The sequence below is a fragment of the Pavona decussata genome, unplaced genomic scaffold (genome assembly GCF_977016875.1).
Source record: "Pavona decussata unplaced genomic scaffold, jaPavDecu1.1 SCAFFOLD_175, whole genome shotgun sequence".
Classification (NCBI taxonomy): Eukaryota; Metazoa; Cnidaria; class Anthozoa; order Scleractinia; family Agariciidae; genus Pavona; species Pavona decussata.
In genome coordinates, this window is record NW_028145586.1 from 902,021 (window position 1) to 924,650 (window position 22,630).

Here is a 22,630-nt window from a genome sequence, read left to right on the forward strand (position 1 = left end):
CGCATGTTTTAGCATTTTCGTTCGCTAACAAGTTAATTAACTCGCTATCCTTGTAATGCGTTAGCGTGTGAGTTTTAAATTTTCGTATCCGCACGTGGGTCGTTTGTTCGTCAGTATCAAGTTAATTTCGTTTTTTCCAAGCTAGAAGTTGATTAACAATAATGTTGTTGAACGTTCGAGACTATGGGCCGGCTATTTAAACGACGTCTAAATTAGCCCCTGTTTAAGTCTAATTCGCGGTTTAGACGTTGTCATGGTAGACAACAGTTAACCCATGTTCAAAATACATTATTGAATCGCGACTGAGCCGTGATTTTTCCAGTCAATGGCTAAACAATTCCTCACGATAGAATGCATCGTCTGCTTGTTGTTAATTTGTATGCACATTTTGATTTTAGAGGTTTCGACTCAACGTGGCTTCTAAATCTGGTCGAACAATCAATTTTAGCGAACAGGAAAAACTTTTGTTGCTCGAATTGGGAAGAGAATTTTCAGATGTGGAAATAAAGGATACGACAGCAAAACTTTGAGAAAGACGGAAGGCAAAGGCCTTGAAAGAAATTCTTAAGAAATTCAACTCCTAAAATCCGAAACGGAACGAAGAGGTACCTGAATCAGGTCCAAGGATGCTGGAGGCGGCTGAAACTACAAAACAAGAAAGAACACGATTTGCAAGGTCGTGAATCAAGAAAAACTGTTGGAGGAAAAACTCCTGGAACCCCAAGTCAAGAGTGTAAAATAGTTGGTGACGTCATACCATCTTTGGTTAATCCACTAGATCAGGAGTTTGATGATGACGCAGAAGTGGAACCTAATATAAGACGGGGCGAACACGAGAAGGACCCAATCACAAGCGAAGCGGGACCAAGTGGACTTGCTGATGAAGTCATTACCATAAACACAAAAGGAGTTAAAGTCACCGGAAAAAGAAGGATACAGTTGACTCACGCTAACTCGAACCCTCTCTAACTCGAACCTCGCGCTAACTCGAACCAATTTTCCTTTCCAATCAGGTCATTTCCTATATAAGTTTACCTTTGATAACCCGAACTCCCGCTAACTCGAACCTTTTTTAATTTCCCTTAAAGGTTCGAGTTATCGGGAGTCGACTGTACTCACAAGTAAATTTTAATATGAACAATTATGATTTGTTTATTACAGAAATAAAAAACGCGCCGAGTGCATTGTTGAATTATGTAAGCACGCGGGAATTTTTAAGAACACCGGAGAAGTGCAGAGAGGCATATGTACAATTATAATGCACGCACCATACGTATGCTTCGTGCATTGTGGAGTTATACAGAACTCAGTTTGACCAATCACAGTGCTTGCTTGACCATGGCTATTTTATAATGCATAATACATTATATTATTTACCGTTATTGTTTTACAGGTGCAAACGCAAAAGATCAGAAACTCGCGAGGAGGATCCATTCTTGTCCATGGCGAGGGAAGAGCACAAACTGAAAATGAAGGTCCTAAAGCTAAAGGAATGGAAGCTGATGCACCAATGCACTAATATGGGTATTTGTTTGTCACGTACACACGACATCGACGAAGAAAAAAATCTCACACCATCTTGTAGCCTCCCACGCAGTCGTTTTTATGGGACTCGTATTACCTCCTCCCCACAAACGCCTGCTTACCCAAGGGTAATGATGATACGGGAAAAGGAATTTCCGAAACGCCGTCAACTTTTACACGGAAGGAATTAAAGTGAACGGCAAGGATGGAGAACTGAAAGCCAAACTGAATTGCAACAGGGCGGCAGCGCACTTTTGTTTAGGTGAGAGGTTCTATTTCAATTTATTTATTTATTCAGCATTTATTTAGTTACTGTAATTTGTTCATTTATCTTTGCCTGAATGTAGCGAAGCGTAATGAAACAAAAGATAAATGGTTTCTTGAATTCCCAAGCACAAGTGCATTTGTCGGCAGTGTGTTTTAAGTGCCGGTGTGAGATTATGGCAAAAAAGTGTGATATGTAAACTAGCAAGTATATATATTCGCTGAACAGTAAACAAGTTTCATTGTGGATTTTTACAAGCGGACAGTTAAATTTTGTTCTTTTTTATTTTTTGGTTGGAATCCTGTAATCCATTTCCTCGTAACGATTTTTAGTTGTGCTTTCCTGATGATTGACAGTCATTATAAGTGGTTTTGTTTATTCAATTTACTTTGGCCGCATCGAACGTATAGAGTTTGTTTAATTTTTTGGTGTCTAAACAGTGTAAACAGTTGTTTTTGTTTTGTGATTAGTTGGTTAGTTCAATAAATGGGCTAAGAATTGTCTGCTTATCCCGCACCGCATTTCTGGTTGTCAGTTTTTTTTGTGGGTGCGGGGAATTAAGAATTAGGTGTTATGCATTAAGCTGTCAAAATGAATCTGGATCTATTCTCATTTCTCTGTTAATGTTTCTCAATTTGCCTATTTCTCCTGGTAGAAAACGAGGCTACTTGTTACGGCCCTTGTTATGCAATATTTTCATCATTAATCCTTGAGGCTTAAGTTACTTTGATGATAGTCAGCTATTGCTGATAGTTTTCAGTTGAGAAACGAACGGAAGCATGACGTTGTGATCTCGAAATAATAAAATGGTCCTTAAATCTGATGAATGCAAGGTTCCGGTATTGTTGAATAACCACAACACGAAGCTATCCTACTTGTTGGAGTAATTGTTGACGTCTCTCTGAACTTTCGAAACTACATCACAGCAAGTAACACGGAAAACACCTCGATCTAAATTAATTTAAAGCTCATCTCGAGACTTGCTGCCTACCGATTGAGAAGAAAAATAAGGGGGACAGTTTTTCGCTAAATCAGGGAGCCATTTGGAAAGGCCCTGGAACAAAGTAGTTCCAAGAAGCGCTCTTTTGCTTGCTCTTGAAAACGTTTTTCGCGCCGATTTTAACCGGATTTTTACTATGTCCCGCTCCGACTATCTTTCCTCGCTTTTCCGACAATGCTAGAGGTCTGGCCAGGTACGTCATCCTGAGGGTTAATAAATTTATTAATCTATTTATAATTTTTAGGGAGTTATCGGGATTCACTAGGCGATGCGAAAGTTGCCACTGAATTACAACCATCTTGTCGAAGCAATCATTAGAGGTAAGATGTCTTAAAATTCTAGACAAAAGAAAAAGAAAGTAACAAGTGAACCGCAACAACTTACCGCCTCGATATCTACCATAGTTACAATCCGGATACAATCTTTAAAGTAACGGCCATTAACAATGTTTTTCTCTTTCTTGCATGATTAATGTAGCAGTTATGTAGCTATATTTTCAGTTAAAGATTTTACCGTAAAGTTCCGATAGTAGCGACCCTCGTTACTTTTGGAATTAGCAGCGTTTGGGGATCGTTACTTTCGGGGGGTCGTTATTTTCGGGGAACAAAAACCATGAAACAAAGCTAGTGCGAGCTCTTTTCTTCAGACATGAAAAATAATATGATTCGCAGAGAGCTCAAACAACAGACAGAATAAAGACCATTCTGACGCAAGAGTGCCAGAAGACATTGGGGCTTGCACCTCCAGGCACAACGAGCAAGATTCAACCACTTGATGTTGCATCCAATGCGGAATTTAAGAAGAGTGTTGACAGACTCACTACGGAACACTTGTTCGCAAATCCAGAGCTATTTATGAGTGGAAGAGTAAGCGCTGGTGACCAACGTGTGCTTTTTACGAAATGAGTGGGAAAGGAATGGCAAGAGATCTCGCGTCGGCTGAAAGACAGTTGTCCGTTCATTTGTGAAATGTGGTATTGCACTGCCCATTTCTGGTAGCAGGGACAGTGAAATAAACATCGATGGTCTACCGGACTACCGCATGAATGAATCAGCCGATGAAGAGGAAATCGAACTAATTCTCCTCTGACTCAGACTCAGTGCTTTTAGTCCATGACACATCAATGCGTTTTATACTGCACTATGTAGAGTTTTTAATTTTAATTTTAAGAAAAGTTCCGGATGTTGTTAATACGAAATTAAAACAGTTTAGTTTTCACATTACACCATCAGCTGTGACCTGATGTCAAGGACGAATGATGGCTTAAAGCTTTCCCTTGTTGTGAAGTCCTTTATCGTAATCAATCAGTGTCAATGTACGAAAAAGATATTAGTATTGTATATAAAAATTTCAGGACTATGGATTGGAAAACTAGAAAGGTGTTCGGTATGTGTATAACGTAATTTAAAAAACCTTAGTCTTGCTACTTTTTGGGGGACTCGCTAGTTTCGGGGGTTCGCTACTTTCGGGGGCTCGCTATTTTCGGGATTCATTAGAAGCCACAAAGTTTTGACGTTACTTTCGGGGGGAGGGGTCGTTACTTTCGGAGGGTCGTTACTATCGGAACTTTACGGTATCGAGGATCCTGGCACTTGCGCGCGTTGTACACTAAAATTTTCATTGCTACCAAAACCGTTGAGATTTGTTGCAGCTTTTGGTTAGAAAGCTGAGTGAATATAAAACTGCGTTGAGGTTTGTCTCAGTAAACAAACTCATCGTCAAGACACTGCAAAAATTCAGTAGCAAATTTAGCTCCTGTAATAGGATGGTTGATAGGGTAAAGAGGAAAAGAGACAATAGGACGACTTATTCGAATTCCTGAGCTTAAAGGTAAAGAAATATGTGCGTTTGAAACTGAAGCACCCTGAACTTGAAAATGAGTCACCCTGAACTCGAAAACGAAGCAATCGGAAATCAAAACTCGGAAAACGAAACACCAACCCTGAATACGTAAAGATTACCAAAATAGGAATTAAAAATGGGGTATTTTAAGGATTTCAACTGAATAATATGTTTTAAATACTATGGAATGGTTACGTCATCTTTCCTAGTTATAGGACTTCCTTTAATATTTTACTGCGGTTTATTAGGTCAATTAGTTTATTCTGAGCACCGGGTGTTGGGGTTTGTCAAGTTGGTGTTCAGAACTGTGGACCAACACTCGTCAGTTTAATCATCCCTCATTTTATAACTTGTGACTCCTGGAACAAGTGCTTCTTTTAAAATATTGATCATCAAACCCCGTCCTACACTAAGCCATGTGACCATTTCAGCTGAAACTAAGGTATGCAAAATGTTTTCCTGACACAAAAACGTTAAACATAGAAGCATTTAATTATGGATTATATTTATAACAATACAGCATTAACGGTCCAAATCAGGAAATGTGCGCGCGTATTCGACAATGGCTGGACAAAGCTAGCGAATTTAACGTTACTAAGTTAGTTTTGGTAACATAGATTTTGACTGAGTGTCGTATTTTAACTGTTTTATGCATAAGGGGGGAAAATAGTTAGAAAAATCTCGGCAAGCGAAGTGGGTGATATATACTTTTGCCGTCCTGATTCCAAATTTTAGTCTCCTCTCTTATTTTACTGGTTTGAGGAAAGCCTCACAGACAATCTGATTAACCCTGAATTAACTACTGCCCAGTTAAAAATGCCAAGAAGTAGAAAATTCCAAGCGAGTTTTTCTTCAATCTTCCGGGTGAGTTGACAAAAATGTGTAAATTGCAAAGCGCCTTCGACTAGGTAAGTAGGAATTGAACAATAGGCCCTGAAACGTGAAAAGAAGCTCCGGCGTTTCAAGCTAGCAAAGTCGAAACGTTGGCTTTTGTCCCGTCCCTGAACGCTTTATTTATCAACTCCTACTTGTTCTTCATCTTAAACATGACCGCCACTCCGCCTTTTTATTTATGGCTTCAAGCCATCATCATTCCAAAAAGTGTTGGAAAACTTCGTTACGATGGCGGAAATTAAATTTCAGCGTCATATTAAGATGTTTTCAAAGAACAAAAACACCGGAACACTCCGGCTAAAATGGAAGCAGGCAATGAATTCAAAACTTTCTTTTTTTATTGTTTTCTATTTTTATTGCTAGTCGGTGGGTCAATAGAAAATGAAACCTTTTTGAAATATGGCAAAAAATCCGTTGCGCTTGCGTAGACAGTAAGACAGGCATCTGTTGTCATTCTTTTTTATAAGTAAGCGCATAAAATAAGCCTGTTCTGCAGGCTAGTTTTTAGGTCGCAAACCAGGCCTTAAAGACAGAAAAAGTGTCCTCATGAAATCTAAATTTGAAAGCTCAATTTCACTTTTATATGTTCCAGAAAACATATAACAGTATAAATAACAATAAACACAGGAAAAAGCTTGATGAAAAATAGTTTTACTGCCATTGAGGTTTGCACTGTTAGCTATCAAATATCGGTATGATACAGAGGACGACGATGGCCTCACTTTCCGCGCTAAACGGAAGTGGATGAAAATTATTCACGCACCATGATAAACAGTAAAGTCGACTGACATACTGTGCAACATGGTAAGCTAAAAAAGCGTTGCATCCTGTTTTTAGTCCGCTATGATGACATAAAATTAATTGTCATTATACTTTGAAACTGTTGTACGTTAATGTAATATTGCTAGCAGAAAGGTTTGGGTGCATACACACTGAAAATGAAAAAGTTGACTTCATTGTTACAGTGTGTGTCCAGTCATAGTTCAGCATCTAAATTACAGTTACACTTTATAAACTGAGTATACTGATTAAATATTTGATCTCGCAGCATCTATGGCAAGCAGTGAAAGCAAAGCCATACCTGAAAGTGACGTCACACCAGCTAGTGAGGAGACTTTGAATTTTGATGATGACACTTCGAAAGGTGAGGCGTCATGTTATTGTCTTAACAGAATTTCGTTGTTAACTGTTCGATGTAATCTTCACAGTCGAAAGAGAACTGAGTGAAGCGCATGGGCGAATATGAAGCAAACTCCTCCTGTAGATCCGCCAGATTGGTTATGAAGTCTTTCCGGTTTTCGGTGTTGTTTGTTTGTTGTTGTTTTTATTTGCATGTTTGTTTGTTTGATTGTTTTTATAATGTTTAATCAGTTGTTTCTGTTGTTTTTATCTGAAGTACATATTCATTTAACGTTCACGCAAACATTAAGGCTTCTAGCCTGCGAACGCAGACGAATTTCAGACTGTCGCCTCGCAGACTATAAGGCTTCAGCCTCTCATTCAATGAATGAGAAATCCGACTCCGGTTTCGATCAGCCGCCGCTATTTTGCTAGAAGCGCCCATCACTCCGTCGTGGCGAATACGAATTTAGATTTCAAGACCATTTTAGCAATTAAAGCCGAAACAAAACAAACAACAACAACAACAACAACAACAAAAACCAATAAATAATATAATAAATAATAGCGTGAATACCCGCGAGAAGGAAGCAGAAAATGAATTCGAAACCTTTTTTTGACATTTTCCTCACCCTTCCCACCCCCCCCCTCCAAAAAAAGTGAATAAGCCGATAGCAAAAGGCAATCCTAATTTGAATGGCCAAATTCATGCAGATATTATTGTGCTATACTATTATTAATACATTGAGTCAAACTGGAGTTAATTTCGGTGTGATAATTAAAGAAAATTTGGAACCTAATTTAATTGTCGGATTCACTCTAGACACTTTGCTTTACGTTCTACTGTACAAGTAAAGGGTAAATAGACATCAAAATATCATGGAAAACATTTTCACTGGATATAAGCGCAGCAAACAACATGTATTGTTTCATAAACTATGTATACATTAAAATTTCGTTTTCCATGTATATTTGAAGTGACATTAGTTCTAACTGGCGCATCATATGACCAAAAAAATAATGAAAAATCTGGCGAAAGCAAAATATTTGGACTTCGTATTTGCGTGGATGGAAATATGTTTCGGACAGTCTTTATAATAATAATAATAATAATAATAATAATAATAATAATAATAATAATAGCGATATAATAAAAATAATAATAATAATAATAATAATAATAATTTTTTAATAAAAATAATTCTTTATTAAAATATTCCACACAAATTCCTATTTACAAGTTAAAAGTATATCTATTAAAAACCTATTCACATTTCATTTCGATTAATAATAATAATAATAATAATAATAATAATAATAATAATAATAATTTTAATACTTATATCGCGCAAAATTTATTATATGTATATGATGTAATGAGCTTTACAATAAGTTAAAAATATCTAAAAGAAACCGCAGGAAATATGATAGTTAAATTACAAAATGGAACAAACTTATATTTAACAATAAATTAAAAAGCGATAAAAAAAACCTATATAGTACATAGTCTAAGAATGTTAACGCAATTAACAGTATGCTTGTTTAAAAAGATACGTTTTCAGTTGTTTCTTAATATTAACACTACTTACAGCTCTTAGGCTTTCCGGAAGAGAGTTCCATAAAAATGGGGCAGCTACCGAAAAAGCTCTGCCTCAGCGGTCTTGGCAGATCTAATTGCCGGGCGAGTTAATAAATTACTAAAATTGGATCTTAAATTATAATTAGAATTACCTTTAAATGATACAGATATAATATCACTAAGATATGCTGGCGCTAGGCAATGGAGAGCTTTAAAAGTCATCAAATTTACCTTAAAAATGATCCTAAATTTAACTGGCAACCAATGGAGATTAATTTTCACAGGTGTAATGTGCGAATAACGCGGTGTATTCGTCAGTAACCTGGCGGCAGCGTTTTGAACGCGTTGTAACCTATTAACGTGTACGGCAGGCAAACCATATAATATTGCGTTACAGTAGTCAATTCTGCTTGTAACAAAAGCTTGCACTATTGACTTTGCAGCTTCAAAAGGCAGATATTTTCTTATACGCCTTATGTTATATAGCGAAAAGAATGCTGATTGACAAGTTTTCACTGTGTTTTGTTAAAATGGCTGCGAAACTGGAGATTAGAATCGAACCAGACACCCAAATTCCTAGCTTCACTGACTGATTTTACTTGCGTGTCATCAACCATAAGGCTGTCAGTTCTAACTTTGCTAAGTTGCTGGCGAGTTCCACTGAGCATGAATTGAGACTTATCTTTATTCAGCTTAAATTTATCAACAATCAGCCACGCCCTTACGGCCCTGATACATCTTTCCATAGCACCTCTTGCTTCCGTCTCACCCATTGAACTGTCTGGCTTGAGCGACAAATAAAGCAGAAAGCTCAGTGTCGTCAGTGTACGCATGCGCATTAGGGAAATGGTTCTTGACAACCTGGAACAGCTTGCTCGCATAAGCAGAGAACAGAAGTGGTCCGAGGCATGGCCCTTGACCCCTTTCTTCACGCGTCGTGCAGCGTGATAAGCTGAAACAACGTTGTAGCCTGTTTATATCCTGCCAAGGAATTATACTTCGAAACTGTTGCCCGTTAAAGCAAATTCATAACTGCTGGCAGAAACGATTGGCTGTATACAAACTAAAAATTTTAAATTTTCGGTTTAAGAAAAGTTGACTTTACTGTTACATTGTGTGTGTTCAGTCATAGTTCAGCATCTTCGTTATAGTTACATTTTATAAATTTATTATACTGATGAAAAATTTGATTTCCCAGCATCAATGGCAGGCAGTGAAAGCAAAGCCATACCTGAAAGTGACGTCACATCTGCTGGTGAGGAGACTGTGGATTTTGATGATGACACTTCGAAAAGTGAGGATTCATGCTATTATCGTTGCAAAAGTCGTTTTAAGACTGGAACACCGTTCTGCTCTACGTTAAGAAGCTATAGACAAGCGACTTTAACGTAGCATCCAGAGAGATTTGATGGAGTACACTTTTTCAATTTCATTTAACTTACGTTTTTATAATTGAGTATTCGATTGCATATCGCAGCACTTTCCTATGCATTTAAATAAAGCGCACTTGATCATCCCACATGGAAAGTTGCGCTATATAAATTTTACAGTTACACTTATAAGCTGAGTATACTGATTAAATTTAAATATTTGATCTTCCAGCATCCATGACAAGCACTGAAAACAAAGCCAAAAATGAAAATATTGTCAAACCAGCTGGTGAGGAGACCTGGAGGTGTGATGATGACACTTTGAAAGGTGAGGATTCATGCTTTAGTCTTACCAGAAGCCGTTTTTAGACTGGAAAACTGTTCCATGTTAATCTTCATAGTTAAAAAAGAACTGGGTTTTAATCTTAAAGTACTGACTAATTATTCGATTGCATTTCTCAGCATCCACAGCAAACAGTGAAAACAAAGCCATACTTGGAAGTGATGTCACGCCAACTTATAAGGAGACTTTGGATTTTGATGATAACACTTTGAAAGGTAAGAATTCATGTTATTCTCTTACCAGAATTCGTTTTTAGTCTGGAAAACTGTTCTATGTTATTCTTCACAGTTGAAAGAGAACTGAGTTTTAATCTTAGAGTGCTGATTAAATATTCTATTTTCTTTCCCAGCATCCACAGCAAACAGTAAAAACAAAGCCAAACTTGGAAGTGATGTCACGCCAACTGATAAGGAGACTTTGAATTTTGATGATAACACTTTGAAAGGTGAGGATTCATGTTATCCTCTTACCAGAATTGGTTCTTTGGACTGAAAACTGTTCAATGTTAATCTTCACAGTTGTAAGAGAACTGAGTTAAGTGCATGGATGAAGAAATAGCAAAGCCTCTTAACTGTAAACCTTACCCTCTCCTCCCTTAAGTGTAGAGCCGCCGGATTAGCTAAAAACTTTCTCTGGATTTTTGTTTTGTTTGTTTCTTGTTGTTGCTGTTAGCTCGTGTGTTTGTTTTTTAAAGTGCCTATGAACCGAAATTGTTTTCATTTAGTTTTAAAGTTTACCTTTAAAAATACAGGTTTCCAAAGTTTGAGAACTGTAGACTGAAAAATGACGATTTTACAAGCCTTTAAAGTCGTGCTATTTTACTCTCAAAAATGGTATTTGAATCGCGCGGCCAAAATACCACGTGATATCAACCTCTGACGTCACTTTGTGGCCACATTCGTTCCCGCAGTATGGAGGAAAAGAGGGAGCGAGGGCAGTATTGCGTTGCTGGTCCGCCAAACCAGCAAAGTTGCCAAAACAGATCGTTTACCCGGGGTATACGAATGTACCAAATGCAATTACCCGCTGATCCGGCTGTGAGGGCCAAATGGGTCCAGTTTGTCCGTAGACATAAGCATGATTTCAAGAACCCGACGTCAAAATACACTTCACTCTGTCCGGCTCATTTCGAGGATTTGTGTTATGAACGCAGAAGTATTGCCTGAAAAAGGACGCAATCCCAACGAGGGATACTACTACTCCACCAGGTCAAGAAGAACTTAGCGAGCGAAGTAAACGCATTGGCAATTTCCCTGCAGCAACGGTACTCTAGCGAACCTACTAAGTTCTTGACTTTGCATTCTGTACATTGGCACCTGAAAATATGAAGTCAACGTTAAAACAGAAATGAGCTAACAGCAAAAACGTCAGGCCATTCAAAATGAAAATAAGATCTCATATTTTGATAGGTCTTTCGACGATCGAAAGATCAGACAGCTAGATTCAGGATGTAAGATCAACGAGTTGCAAGCTCAAAGTAAATCCATTCGGACGTTGCTGCGCACAGGTTAAGAATATAAAAATACCTATACTGACCAACTGTTTACAGGAACTCTTTTCTCATATCGCGCTTCCAGCACTGTTGGTGTAAGGCCATCTTCGTCTAATTCTTGTCGACTTCGATTTCCTCTCCCGTGTTCTCGTCGCCAGAGTCAACTTGGGCCAGAGGCTCGTCTTGATATGGCGTAATTTCGCTATAAATTACATCGTAATCTTCATCGTTTCCCTCTTCGACATCTTCGTCCTCGGGGTTACCGGACTAATCTGAAAATTCGCTCATTTCTGAATCGCTAGACATGTTTCCTTCCAAGCTCGCTCACTTCCCAACAAGGCACTTTGACAACGCAAACAAACCTGTGGCAACAAAGTGACGTCACGGTTTGGTGAATTTGGAAAAATCTCGACCCATTCCCCTGACCATTTTTTAGGGTAAAATAGCACGACTTTGAGGGCTTGTAAAATTGTCATTTTTAAGCCTAGAGTTCTCAAACTTTGGAAACCTGCATTTTTTAAGGTAACCTTTAAAACTAAATAAAAACAATTTTCGGTTCATAGGCACTTTAATGGTTTGTTTGTTGGGTTTTCTTTGTTCCTTTATTTACTGATTTATTATAGGATGAAAGGTGTGTACTCATAGTTAGTGATAATTCGTGATTCTACTTGGATATTGCTGTGTAACATGCAATGCTCTTGGTAATGACAACGTTGGAGTGGACACTGCAGCGACATTTAACAGTTCTTCTCAATACAGGAATGTTTGTCTTTGTCCAGTATCTAACTTACAGTGGACAATAAGTCCATGTATCGCTTATTATTTAAGCTAAACCTAAAAGTATTCGTATTCCCAGCATCCATAGCAAGCAGCGAAGTCAAAGCCAAACCTGGAAGTGACGTCACACCAGTTGGTGAGGATACTTTGGATTTTGATGATGACACTTTGAAAGGTGAGGATTCATGTTATTCTCTTATCAGAAGTCGTTGGAATGGAAAACTGTTTAATGTTAATCTTCACAGTTGAAAGTCGTTTTAAGACTGTTTTACGTTAGGAAGCTTTTATAAACACACGACTTTAAGGTAGCATATATTTGATGGAGTACAGTTTTTCAATTTTATTCATCTTAAGTTTTTATAATTATTGTTGTCTGCGATTTTATATATATTTTCTATTTCCTTTTGCATATGAAAAGCGCACTTGATCATCTTATATGGAAAGTTGCGCGTTATAAATTTTACAGTTACACTTATAAGCTGAGTATACTTATTAAATTGAAATATTCGATCTTCCAGCATCGATGACAAGCACTGAAAACAAAGCCAAAACTGAAAATGTTGTCAAACCAGATGGTGAGGAGACTTCGAAGGGTGATAATGACACTTTGAAAGGTGAGGATTCATGTTTTTCTCTTACCAGAAATCGTTTTTATACTGGAAACCTGTTCAATGTTAATCTTCACAGTTGAAAGAGAACTGAGTTAAGTGCACGGATGAAGAAATAGCAAACGCCTTTTTACTGTAAACCCTACCCTCTCCTCCCCTATGTGTAGAGCCACCAGATTGGCTAGAAACTTTCTCTGGATTTTTGCTTTGTTTGTTTGTTGTTGTTGCTGTTTGCTTATGTGTTTGTTTTTAAATGGTTTGTTCCTTGGTTTTTCTTTATTTCTTTATTTACTTATTTATTATGGAATGAAAACCGGTCCTCATAGTTAGTGATATCTCGTAATTCTACTTGGATATTGCTGTATAACATGCAATGCTGTTCGTAATGACAAGGTTTGAGTGGACACTACAGTGAAATTTAACAGTTCTTCTCAATACTGGAATGTTTGTCTTTGTCCAGTATCTAACTTACAGTTGACAATAAATCCATGTATCGCTGATTATTTATGCTTAACCTAAAAGTATTCGTTTTCCCAGCATCCGTGGCAAACAGCGAAGTCAAAGCTAAACCTGGAAGTGACGTCACACCAGTTGGTGAGGAGGACACTTTGAGTTTTTATGATGACACTTTGAAAGGTGAGGATTCATGTTATTCTCTTACCTGAAGTCGTTGGACTGGAAAACTGTTCAATGTTAACCTCCACAGTTGAAAGAGAAGTGAGTTCAGTCCATGGATACAGCAAACTCCCCCGTAGATCCGCCAGAGCTATAGTTACAAACTCTTTCCGGGTTTTGGTGTTGTTTGTTTGTTGCTGTTTTTATTTGCATGTTTGTTTGTTTGATTGATCTTGTAATGTTCTATCATTTTCTGTTTCCTTTAATTTATTTCTAACACTTGTTCATTTAACGTCCACGCAAACATTGAGGCACAAGCTCTCAGTCAATGATAAAACAAAAATCCAGTCCCAGGTTTTGATCAGCCGCCGCCGCCGCTTGCGAACTAACTAAGCATTCGATTGCATATCACAGCATCTCTAGCAAGCAGTGAAAGTCAAGCCATACCTGAAAGTGACGTCACACCTGCTGGTGAGGAGACTTTGGATTTTGATGATGAGACTTCGAAAGGTGAGGATTCATGCTACTATCATAGTAGAGGTCATATTAAGACTGAAAAACCGTTCTACTTTACGTTAAGAAGCGTTTATTGACAAACGACTTTAACGTAGGATATATTTGATGGATTGCAGTTTTTCAATTCCATTTATCTTAACTTTTTATAATTATCGTTGTCTGCGATTTTATATATATTTTCTATTTCCTTTTGCATATTAAAAGCGCACTTGATCATCTTATATGGAAAGGTTTGCTATATAACTTTTACAGTTACACTTATAAGCTTAGCATACTGATTAAATTTTAAATATTTGATCTTCCAGCATCCATGACAAGCACTGAAAACAAAGCCAAAACTGAAAATGTTGTCAAACCAGCTGGTGAGGAGACTTGGAAGTGTGATAATGACACTTTGAAAGGTGAGGATTCATGTTATCCTCTTACCAAAATTGTTTTTTAGACTGAAAACTGTTCAGTGTTAATCTTCACAGTTGTAAGAGAACTGAGTTAAGTGCATGGATGAAGAAATAGCAAACACCTCTTAACTGTGAACCCTAACCTCTCCTCCCTTAAGTGTAGAGCCGTCAGATTGGGTAGAAACTTTTTCTGGAATTTTGTTTTGTTTATTTGTTGTTGTTGCTGTTTGCTTGTGTGTTTGTTTTTGTAATGGTTTGTTTGTTGGTTTTTTTATATTTCTTTATTTAGTTACTTATTATGGGATGAAAAGTGTGTACTCATAGTTAATGATAATTCGTGATTCTACTTGGATATTCCTGTATAACATGCAATGCTGTTTGAAATGGCAAGGTTTGAGTGGACACTGCAGTGAAATTTAACAGTTCTTCTCAATAGTGGAATGTTTGTCTTTGTCCAGTATCGAACTTACAGTTGACAATAAGTCCATGTATCGCTGATTATCTAAGCTAAACCTAAAAGTATTCGTTTTTCCAGCATCTATGGCAAGCAGCGAAGTCAAAGCCAAACCTGGAAGTGACGTCACACCAGTTGGTGAGGATACTTTGGATTTTGATGATGACACCTCGAAAGGTGAGGATTCATGTTATTCTCTTACCAGAAGTCGTTGGAATGGAAAACTGTTTAATGATAATCTTCACAGTTGAAAGAGAAGTGAGTTCAGTCCAGAAATAACTACAAACTCTTTCCGGTTTTTGTTGTTGTTTGTTTTTTTTTATTGATCTTGTAATGTTTTATCATTTTCTGTTTTCTTTTTATTTATTTCTAACACTTGTTCATTTAGCGTCCACGCAAACATTAAGGCTTCAAGCTCTCAGTCAATGGGTAAAACAAAACCAGTCTCGGGTTTTGATCAGCCGCCGCCGCCGCTTGAGTACTAATTAATTATTTGATTGCATATCGCAGCATCTCTAGCAAGCAGTGAAAGCGAAGTCATACCTAAAAGTGACGTCATACCAGCTGGTGAGGAGACTTTGGATTTTGATGATGACACTTCGGAAAGTGAGGATTCATGCTATTATCGTAGCAGAAGTCGTTTTAAGACTGGAAAATCGTTCTTCTTTACCTTAAGAAGCTTTTATAGACACACGACTTAAACGTAGCATATATTTGATGGAGTACAGTTTTTCAATTTCATTTATCTTACGTTTTATAATTAAGTATTCGATTGCATATCGCAGCATCTCTAGCAAGCAGTGAAAGCGAAGTTATACCTGAAAGTGACGTCACACCGGCTGGTGAGGAGACCTTAGATATTGATGATGACACTTCGAAAGGTGAGGGTTCATGCTATTATCGTAGCAGAAGTTATTTTAAGACTGAAAAACCGTTCTGCTTTACGTTAAGAAGCTTTTATAGACAAATGACTTTAATGTAGCATATATTTGATGGAGTACAGTTTTTCAATTTCATTTATCTTAAGTTTTTATAATTATTGTTGTCTGTGATTTTATATATATTTTCTATTTCCCTTTGCATATGAAAAGCGCACTTGATCATCCTAAATGGAAAGTTGGGCGATATAAATTTTAAAGTTACACTTGGAAGCTGAGTATACTGATTAAATTTAAATATTTGATCTTCCAGCATCCATGACAAGCACTGAAAACGAAGCCAAAACTGAAAATGTTGTCAAACCAGTTGGCAAGGAGACTTGGAAGTGTGATGATGACACTTTGGAAGGTGAGGATTCATGTTTTTCTCTTACCAGAAGTCATTTTTAGACTGGAAACTGTTCTATGGTAATCTTCACAGTTGACAGAGAACTGAGTTTTAATCTTAGAGTACCGATTAAGTATTCGATTGCCTTTCCCAGCATCCATAGCAAACAGTAAAAATAAAGACGTCACGCCAACTGATAAGGAGACTTTGAATTTTGATGATGACACTTCGAAAGGTGAGGATTCTTGTTATCCTCTTCCAGCATCCATGACAAGCACTGAAAACAAAGTCAAAACTGAAAATGTTGTCAAACAAGCTGGTGAGAAGACTTGGAAGTGTGATGATGACACTTTGAAAGGTGAGGATTCATGTTTTTTCCATCATTCACTGTTTACTTGTGTGTTTATTTTTTAATGGTTTGTTTGTTGGTTTTTCTTTATTTCTTTTTTGACTGATTTATTATGGGATGAAAAGTGTGTACTCATAGTTAGTGATAATTCGTAATTCTACTTGGATATCGCTGTATAACATGCAATGCTGTTCGTAATGACAAGGTTTGAGTGGACACTGCAGTGAAATTTAACAGTTCTTCTTAATATTGGAATGTTTGTTTTTGTCCAGTATCGAACTTACAGTTGACAATAAGTCCATGTATCGCTGATTATTTAAGCTTAACCTAAAAGTATTCGTTTTCTTAGCATCCATGGAAGGCAGCGAAGTCAAAGCCAAACCTGGAAGTGACGTCACACCAGTTGGTGAGGATACTTTGGATTTTGATGATGACACTTTGAGAGGTAGAGTCACGTCACTCACTTGCCCGGTTATCACTAACATTAAATGTTGCAAAACGGATGAATGCTAATGGAAAATGGTGTAGTAAAGACCTCCTTTTCCTTTCTTATCAACACCCTCCCTGTCCTCTTTAATCCTATAGTGTGGTTATTTTCAACACCACCCTCCCCCCAATATAGGCCTTTTACCTCCCCATTATTAAAAAAAAAAGTGCTTTGTTTATAGTGGAAATGCACTTAGCTACCCAAAGCTAGATTACAGGCATTCCACTCAGAAATAACGGGAAACAAATAACAATCAAATCGAACATAACATGCTAAACATCCCAACTGGCAGGAAACAAACCAGCTGGCTATCTACAAGCGTGGCCGAGGCGGGACTTGAAAACCTGACTTCTGGATTTACATTATAGGTTATACAATTATACAATTACATTAGGTTATATAATTTGGGGCTCAAATAAAAGCTGACCGTTGTTCAGGTTACTGCAGGGTCACTGCCATGGAAGTTTCTCTTGTTTTGGTCGAAACTGCTCAAATATTTGACAAGGTACCTTTTCTCTAACATCAAATTACTCTTAGAGCACCGAGAATAAAATATTGAAATTTAAAATATGTATGCTGAAAAATAGTATAGGGAATGTATACACACAATTTGCCATGACCTTACAGACAAATCACTCAACTTAATAACGAACAAAAAAGCACTGAACAAAATACACCAACGAGCAAGCGACAACAAAACACAACGGCTTAAAACGACATGACAAAACCACACACAGCGTGTCAAACACAGTACTCCCAAGCCGGTGTCAAAGATCTTTTCATCATAGTTAATAGCACAATTTCGATATATCGAAATTGGGCTATTGAGGGACTGGTTATGAAACCTTGCCATGTTAACAATGGTGTTGCAATTTATGTTGGAAGGGCCGCGACCGTTCACAATCCTTTCTTTTAACTTTCATACCACAGTTGAATATCTTACTATTGGTGATTTCCTCCAACACATTTCAAAATCTATTGTGATTTGTGCACGGTCAACGCCAAAAATGCTTACAAAATATACAACACTAAAATGAAGTAGTTTGACGGGCTACATACGGGCTTAACCATTGCCTTTTATTAACTATGTTTTAATTTTCTTCATTTTAGCTATAGCAGAGGTTTATAAGAATGAAGGTAATGATGAATACGGGAAGAGGAATTTCCGTAACGCCGTTAACTTTTACACGGAAGGAATTAAAGTGAACTTCAATGATGAAGAACTGAAAGCCAAACTGTATTGCAACAGGGCGGCAGCGCACTTTCGTTTAGGTGAGATGTTTTATTTCAATTTATTTATTTATTCAGTATTTATTTAGTAACTGTATTTAAGCACAACTGAGTTGTGAAAATGAATTGGACCGTACCTGAATTCGTTTGCCAGACGCTCTTTCGCTCGTTCTCCAAAACATTTTTCGCGCCGATTTTAGCCGATTTTACAACGTCCTGCACCAACTAGCTTTCCTCGCGTCTCAGAGAACGCAGAAGTCTGGCCAGCTGCTTCAGCCTGAGGGTAAATAAATTTATTTATCTATTTATAATTTTTAGGGAATTATCGGGATTCACTAAGTGATGCGAAAGTTGCCACTGAATTACAACCATCCTATGTCAAAGCAATCATTAGAGGTAAGATGTCCTAAAATTCTAGACAAAAGAAAAAGAAAGTAACGAGTTAACTGTAAAAATGTACCACCACGATATCTACCATACAATCTTTAAAGTGACGGCCATTAACTATGTTTTGCAAAATATAACTTAATATATAGATCATGACTCTATTACACCAGGTAGGCCAACGAGCCGCGAATTTATAAAAGATCCATCCGTTTTTAGAACTGGTTTTCTGTATCAGTGTGTATTACACGATGTATTATTATGAAGGATGCTACCTTGTATATATGCGATTTTATATGTTTCAACTGAAAGAACAGTGTATTGCTGCACATCGCCAGTCAATGATTGAACAGAAACATGTTATTATCTTTGAACCTTCCTACTTTTATCACACGTCGTGCAAATGTCTGACATTGCGCATGGCACTGAAACCCAATCACCACCAATCTCGTTCCCAGAGCCCTCGTTACTCTTGAGATTGAATGACTACAATAAACTTATTTATTGTATGAAGTGGTCGCGTCGCCTCTATGTCCATATTAAGCGGGTTTCATCATTTAAAATACTATATTTATTGCGAAGACTAAGCGGCTGTTCATAAAGTGGTGTTTAAGGTTGCGTTCGATTGACTGTATTCCAGAATAAGAATAAGCGAAATAGCTGTTAGATTTCTCTTTTAAGTAAATTTGAGAAGACATTTCTGCAAACTTTCGCTGACACATAATTTGAGAGCGATTTTGTATTTTAGTAACTCCAGAAACCTCTTGAGGAATTTATTAAAATTATTGCATGTATTCCTTTTCCGGAATAGGGTCAATCGAACGCACTCTAGCTGTATTGCAAAATGGCGATCCTTTTTCATCATCCTCTACTGTCATTATCATGATAAGTATATGTGCGCAAACATAGAAACTAAATTTTGAAGTAAACTTACTTGACTTAAAAAAAATCAAGTTATCACATATGTTTTCTAGGAGCAAGTGCTTGTGTGGAGTTGACTCTGTTTGAAGAAGCGATCACGTGGTGTGATCAAGGATTAGCAGTATCCTTTGGTTCTTTCATGTAATGTTTAAAACACGAGCAGCAGTGTTTTATCGGGAAGCCGAGTGGTTTTAGACCCGATAAAATACATGCTGCGAGTTTTTGATCGGCTTCAAAAACATTCCTGGAAAAGCGTGTGTCAGGACAATTATGCTTTTGTGAACGTTGGAGAGTAGCATACCGGAAAAACATTAAACACCGCATACTAATAAGGAGGTGGTTTTAGCGGGTTTTAAACCACTGCACGTGATGTTTTGTCGACCCTTTGATAGCTCCATGGGCTTATGAATTATTAATGAGTTTTTGAGTGCAGCATCAACATTCCCGGATGTAATAAGGTTGTTTTCATAATGAAAGGCAGTACTGAATTACTTGTATGTCTCCACGCAAAACGTGCCTTGCCCCCCCCCCCCTGCAAAAAATAAATAAATAGATAAATCAATCAATAAATCAATAAAAAAAATGTCATGATTAGCATTTCTACGTTTTTATACTGCCACAATATAAAATATAGGATGCTCTGCAACTCACTTCCTCCCTAAGCAGTGACTGATTAACACAATTTTACAAGTGAAAGAAAGTTTTAGTATATATATGTATATGCCTTATTATTCTTATCTGATTGCAGTATATGAAAGAGAACACAAGAGAACCACTTTAATGTACGCTATTTTACCCCGGCCTACTTTTACCGCAAAAAACCGTTTCAAAGACCATGTCAGGTAACAATCGAGTATCTTTGTGCTCGAGAAACCTAAGGTTCAAAGAAATTCACCGCCGGCTTCGTTGTAATGCTACAAACATAAGTGCCTTTCATCCCGTCCGGGCGCTGAGGGTCGATTCGCACTAGAGATCTGAGAGACGTTTTTCGATGAATTATGGCAAAAGCAGCCGATCAGGTACAACTAAAAATTGTAATTATAACGTCTCATCGAATTTACCTGCTTTCTTTACAACGTAACAACCTTAACTTTGAAAAGATTGACAAAGAAAATGCAACGCTGTTGGAACTCAGAAGCAGGTCTCAAAAGGTATTGTTATTTACTTTATTTTTATGAGTAGTTTCTTAGAAATAGATTTTGCGATAAAAATACACGCTAAAAGATCACGACTTTTCGACCTCTCCGAAGCCATTTTCAAGTGCGCGTAAAAAATAAAAACCTTAGCATAAATATATTACAAACAGTTAAAAATCGGTAAGAATGTCATGAACGCTAAAATGTGATAAAACATGTCAATGATAAGTATTTATTAAGTTTAAGAAGTACATAAAACAATGAAGTAACGATAAGGCTTGCTAAGAACTGGTCTAAACAAATAATTTAGCGCAGATAGAATCGCATTGTTTGTTGAGTGATGGTTTCAGTTCTTTGATAAAAAGCATTTCAAAAAGAAGACAATCAAGTTTGTTTTGACACTTTCTTAAAATTTTTAAACTTCGCGCAATGGCATTTGGGGCCATGTTGTGCTGCTCCCTCAGGTGGTTTCCCTTATGCTCCTCAATTCGCTGGTGTAGGTGTCGGCACGTGTAGTCAACATAGCCTGCATCGCACAGGCCACACTGAAAATGATACACAGCGCATTGTTGATTTACAAGGGGTGGCTTGTCTTCCCTCACTTTAATTTCATCCTTGATCTTCCGACTTGTGCACACCGGGATGATATCCACATTGATCTTCCGACTGAGGTCTCCAAGTTGTCTGTGCACTGCGTTTGCAGATTTCTGATTTTTGAAAGGCAGCACTATTCTGATTGGGGCTTCTTGCTTCTCTGGCACTTGCTGTTGGGTACGTGAATCCTCAGATACTTTTGAATCAATGAATTGGTGGATGGTATAGATCACAAGTTTGTCTGGGTAGCGTAGTCGGGAAAAGATCTCTTTGAGGCGTTCACATTCCTGATGAAAAAGCTTCCACGTAGATGAGAACTTAAATGCACGGTTGAGCATGGTTCAGCAATGACCGTTTATATCTACTGTTCACTTGGCTGTGGTAATGTAACAGTAGCCCCGTAACCGTTGGTTTCCTGTACACCTTCGTGTCTAACCGGCATCCATTCCTGATTATATCCAATCCCAGAAAGGGGAGTCTGCCGTTTTCGTCAAGCTCCATTGTAAAATCGATAGAAGGATGACTGTTGTTCAATGTCGTTAGGAACTCAGAGGCTGTTTCAAAATCAGGCATTGCGCTAAGCGTATCATCTACATAGCGTTTGTAAAAGGCAAGCATCTTGTTTTCGGTTTCTAGTTGTTTCTCGATGTTACACATGAATGCGTTAGCCATGAGAGGTCTCAGTGGCGAACCCATAGCAACACCATCCACCTGTTCGTATAGGTTTCCTTGGAATTGAAAAAGCTGATTTTTGGTTGCAATTCTCAAATGCTCTTCTCAGCTTTTAAACGTTTTAAGAAAGGTTTTCAAAAGGTATTGTTATTTATTTTACGTTAAAGCATAGAGGTTCTCTGTTTTAAAGCAAATAAGTGTTAGCATTATATTACTCTTGGTAGGCCCTGTTTGTTAGGGTAGAAAACAGTTTTATTATTTACAATTTCCAACAGAATAAATGTCATTTAAAAAGGTTAAGCGCACGAGCGATCCGGACTAGACCTTATACTCTTAACCCTATTCAGGCTGCGTGCTGCTGCGTCAAGCTGGCGTTGAATACTTATAACTTCCTAAATAAAAAAAGCAAACACCACCGAACTTGGTGAATTTTCCTAAAATTTATTTGGTAACATTTTTATACAATAATTGTTTTTTTACGTGGCTTGCTGTTGTCATAGAAACAAGATCTTGACTGCCCAGTTTTTCTCCTCTTATAACTTTTACAATTTTACACCATTTGGTTCCTATTTATTGCTTTTAATAAGTTCTCAACCAATTTGGAGGATTTTCTGCGGTTCCGGAGATATCGGGAAATGCAGGTGGCAGATCTAAGAGCTCAAAAACACTATTGGAATTTTTTCGCGGCAAATAACTTATCCCCCAGACCTCCGAGTCCCCCTCCCTCTTCCCCCGCTCGCGGTTACACGTTATAATCAATTTAACACCAGTTTCATAGCCCCTTGCCGTGTACAT

General features: G+C 37.6%; 2 protein-coding genes and 1 long non-coding RNA gene across 4 annotated transcripts in view; 2 read left to right on the forward strand and 1 right to left on the reverse strand.

Moving 5' to 3' along the window:
- Window positions 1-22,630, forward strand: part of LOC146463517 (uncharacterized) — a 71,984-nt gene that overhangs the window by 39,998 nt on the left and 9,356 nt on the right. Inside the window, exons 2-8 of one of the 2 annotated variants that reach the window (XM_085084289.1) lie at window positions 3,034-3,109; window positions 6,574-6,669; window positions 16,761-16,856; window positions 18,009-18,170; window positions 18,447-18,524; window positions 19,487-19,554; window positions 20,534-20,584. In XM_085084289.1, coding sequence (XP_084940415.1) covers window positions 3,058-3,109; window positions 6,574-6,669; window positions 16,761-16,856; window positions 18,009-18,170; window positions 18,447-18,524; window positions 19,487-19,554; window positions 20,534-20,584 — 603 coding nt within the window. In that variant the 5' untranslated portion in view covers window positions 3,034-3,057. Of the gene's footprint in view, window positions 1-3,033; window positions 3,110-4,930; window positions 5,074-6,573; window positions 6,670-16,760; window positions 16,857-18,008; window positions 18,171-18,446; window positions 18,525-19,486; window positions 19,555-20,533; window positions 20,585-22,630 lie in introns of those variants that run through there. The other variant, XM_085084290.1, reaches the window with a different exon arrangement.
- LOC146463524 (uncharacterized) lies at window positions 1,913-2,310 on the forward strand. The gene is made up of 2 exons (XR_014856808.1): window positions 1,913-2,016; window positions 2,048-2,310. It is a non-coding gene; the product is annotated as an uncharacterized LOC146463524 (long non-coding RNA).
- Window positions 20,863-21,733, reverse strand: LOC146463525 (uncharacterized). The gene has a single exon (XM_085084112.1). The coding sequence runs from the start codon at window positions 21,499-21,501 to the stop codon at window positions 20,863-20,865; it is 639 nt and encodes a 212-aa protein (XP_084940238.1). The 5' UTR covers window positions 21,502-21,733.